The sequence below is a fragment of the Nematolebias whitei genome, chromosome 7 (genome assembly GCF_014905685.2).
Source record: "Nematolebias whitei isolate Nwh7 chromosome 7, NemWhi1, whole genome shotgun sequence".
Classification (NCBI taxonomy): domain Eukaryota; kingdom Metazoa; phylum Chordata; class Actinopteri; order Cyprinodontiformes; family Rivulidae; genus Nematolebias; species Nematolebias whitei.
The window spans coordinates 34,118,052-34,121,989 of NC_056504.1; the positions used below are offsets into that span (position 1 = coordinate 34,118,052).

At 38.1% G+C, this 3,938-nt stretch overlaps 1 protein-coding gene across 1 annotated transcript in view; it reads left to right on the plus strand.

The window, feature by feature from the left end:
• The window catches only part of arhgap9 (Rho GTPase activating protein 9), a 49,100-nt gene that overhangs the window by 40,396 nt on the left and 4,766 nt on the right, over positions 1-3,938 (plus strand). Inside the window, exons 17-19 of the mRNA XM_037678797.1 lie at positions 815-892; positions 1,108-1,161; positions 1,883-2,017. Coding sequence (XP_037534725.1) covers positions 815-892; positions 1,108-1,161; positions 1,883-2,017 — 267 coding nt within the window. The remainder of the gene's footprint in view (positions 1-814; positions 893-1,107; positions 1,162-1,882; positions 2,018-3,938) is intronic.

Below are 3,938 nucleotides of genomic sequence, written 5' to 3' on the forward strand. Positions count from 1 at the left end.
TATTATTTAACATATGTTCAACATTTAGGTTCTTTTTGATGAATTTGTGGCTTTTCTTGATTTTTTTTTTTTGTCACAGCAAACTGTAACACACAGACCTCCAAAAAATTAGATCAGTTTATATAATCAAATTCATCAAAAAGAACCTAAATGTTGAACATATGTTAAATAATACAATGAACGGCTGTAAATTACTGAAATAAACCAAAAGCTTTTTGCTTGTATTCTAATTATTAATCCATGCTTCCATCAGGGAATCTGAAGGATATTTTTTTATTATCAACGGATTTGTTCTCTTTTTCATGATTTGCTGAAACTAAAACGACACAATACTCTTAAACTTGGGCTTTCGTTATAGTTTTTATAAATCCCCAACTATTTAGTCAATTTAAAGTTGTGGGAGGAAAAAGAAGAAATTCTGTTTCTTTATATGATTATGTCGAATCGTCATGAAGCGAGGAAGTTCAAAATGTTAAGAGGAAGTTTAACAACAAAGAGGTGTAGTCATACGATGAGGCCACATATTCCCTCATTTCTGAAATATATATTTTTTGATTGTTAAAAGTGCTAAAACTGTGATTTTGCTCCACGGTTGTTGCACATCTTTGGGGACTTACGCAACACGACTTCCTTTGCTCCATGAATTATTGAGTCACAGAAAATGTGGCTGCCTGCCTTGTCCAGCAGAACAATCAGATCAGACCGTGCTAAAATCCCAGGGTGTCGCCTAAAACCATACAGATGTTCAACACGTGAGAGCTAAATGTGGACGTTCTGATGGAGCTGCTCCTGTCTGATGGGCTCTGTGTTGCAGGACTGGAAACTGACGGCATCTACAGAGTGTCCGGAAACCTGGCTGTGATTCAGAAGCTTCGCTTTCTCGTGGACCACGGTGAGCATGAAGGGGGAATACCAACATTTCTGTCAATTAATGAAGGAAAACGAAATAGATGTTAGAAACTTGACTTGTTGTTCCTATTTTTCAGCCACTTAGTCACAATTATTTAAATTTGGAGCTGTGTGAAATCTAAAACTGTATACCTGATCAGTCTGTCAGCTCCTCCAAACACGCGTGAACATCTCCTGAGTAACTGTTGGTGTTTGCAGAGCGAGCGCTGACCACTGACGGCCGGTTCATGTTCCCAGCGGAGTTTGTGCAAGGTAGATGGCGAGGCAGACGAAAGAAAACAGCTGCTTTCGCTCCTAACGCGGCCTGCTTGTTGATTTTTGTTGTTGTTGCTGCATAATTTGAATAACTCGATCCGAAAGTCCCCAGAATGCCCACCCAAAGAGCCGAAGAGAAGAGCTGACGAGCGCCGAGCAGCATTTTGTTTTTGCCTTTTGTTGTTGTTGTGAAGCCATTTTTGCTTGATGCGTGTGTCCCTTCAGGCTTTTTGTGCTTCAAGTTTTCTGATGTAATAACATGCAGCAGGTTGTACAGCGAGCTCGTGCACGCTCCGTGGGTGCCACCAAGTGGACGAAGATGAGACTCGGCTGCTTTCCACGATCTCTGATCCTGCAGTCTGACTGATGTTCTTTAATGGGATCAAACAGATTCTGTTTCCTCACACCAGTCATTTGTTGACACGTGATCAAATTAAACTAAATCACTCCGTTTGGCTTTGATCCACTTTGAGACGCATCAGTCAGGCTTGTGTGTCCAAAAAACTAAAAGTTTAGCTGTTTTCTCACATCTCATCCTGTCTTCAATCAGCAGCTTCCTGTCGTGCTTCAGCTCTGAAATATATTTATATTGATGCTGTGGCTGCGCCTTCACTGTTTAAACTGAACTATTTCATTTTTACACATTCTCCTATTTTTCCTTCACTCCCCCCTCTCTCTGACTGTTTCCCTCCCATGTCTCCTCCCTCCCGTGTCTCAGAGGAGAAGCTGAATTTGGACGAGAGCGAGTGGGAGGACATCCATGTCGTCACAGGAGCTTTGAAACTTTTCTTCCGCGAGCTTCCTGAGCCGCTCGTGCCGTACGGGTTCTTCACCGACATCGTGGAGACAGTCAGTGAGTGTCAGATGGGCTATTTAATAACAATGTATTACATAAATTGGACTTCATCCAAATACAGTAAAATGTCTCTCAAAGCACTTTACAGAGATAATGAACAAGTTCAGTTCAGTCCAGTTCAACTTTTGTTCAACGGTGAGTGTATAAATATCAAAAAGTGAGAATAGCATGCATTCAGTCTTAAATTAAAATGCTTCATTAGTTGCTGTATAAATCCTCCCAACAACAAACAATAAAATAAATTCTGCACTTTATTTGAGCTGGCACGTTTACAGTTTTCAGTATCTGTTAGTTTTTGTTCAATCAGTGCCAGTTGTACAACTCTGTTCCATAAATGTGTATAGAGCAGCAGGACGTCCGCATAGGAAGGATTTTGATTTATTCTGCTTGTTTTTACTTTGGTATTGTAACATTCTTAACACGCATAGAGTCGTTCTTCTTTCGAGTCCAAAGCAGAGTTCACTCAGAGTTAATGAAGGGATTTAGTTGTTTATTTGTTGTTGTGTTTTTTTTTTTTTGCACAAGGTCAAGGTTTGACAGTTTATTGTAACAATCCAATTGAAAAGTTATACAACGTATTTATTTTCATGCTGTGGACATCATCTCCAACACATTTAATGCATAATGTGGTAAATATTCAGCACACTGTGACTGTATAACGCTTCTGCCTAATAATAATCTCCTCTGACTGTCTTCTGTTGTTGATGGTGTGATGGGGATCAAAGTGACAACAGCAAAGAAAATAAATGTCAAATCTTTAAAAAAGCAATTTTTTTTAACCCAAATTCATCCCCTTTTTGTGGCAGTATTAGACCACTTTCAGTGTCTCATGTGACCTTCTTACACAAATGGTAAATGGACTGTACTTGTATAGCACGTTTCTTTCTTACAAAGGCTCAAAACACTTTACACTACAATCTGTGCCTCATTTACCCATTCATACAGCACTCTGCTAGATCTATACAAAGACTAATCAGAGCTTTATCACATTCATACACCGATGGGACACACATTGGAAGCAATGAGGGGTTCAGTGTCTTGCCCAGGGACACTTCAGCATGTGACTGCTGTTGAAATTTAACCCACAACTCTCCCATTGGAGGACGACTGCTCTGCCCCAAATACCGCAGTTATACAGCAATAACTGCAGAAATAAAAATACATATATAAATAAATCAGCCCTCGTTTACAGAAGACCACTGTGCAGAAAAATCTTGCGTTCAAAATTTTGAAATAAAAGTTAAATTTCTGAGAATAAAGTCAGAATTGAGAAATCAATGTTTTTGCACCTTGGCACTAATCATCCTCTGTACTCAAGGGACTTGGGATTCACTTTAGTTAGTTTGGTTCTCTCTACTTATTTTTACAAACTTGTTTGTAATTTTTAGATTATTTAAGTGTTTATCATATTGAAAATTAAAAAAAATTAAAGGCCAGCATTGATTGAGCGTATCACCCGCCGCCTTTGATGCCGACTTTTAAATTAGGATCATCTTTTGATGAGAATGGACAGAGTCATGGCCGTTTTAATAATAATAATAATAATAATAATAATAAAAACAGGCAGAGTTAAAGCCATTTCTGTGTTGGCTAATGTCATCGGGCTGTGTCGGCCATCTTAAACTGAGTTGACCCCAAAGGTTGATCAGTTTTAAATGTGCATATAACAATTGCTAACTGAGAATTTCATAAAAATGGTGGTAGTTCCTGAGATATTTTGTGAATATAACAAACACACGGACACACACAAACGAAACATATCCTCCTTTCACTGCAATATTAGACATTTTAACTGAAGACAGATATAAAAGAAACAAGTGCCTCAAAAACAATTGGTAATAGTAACAGAAATAATATATTTTAATACAATAATAGCTGAAATTTATTGAGTTGCATATATATATATATATATATATAT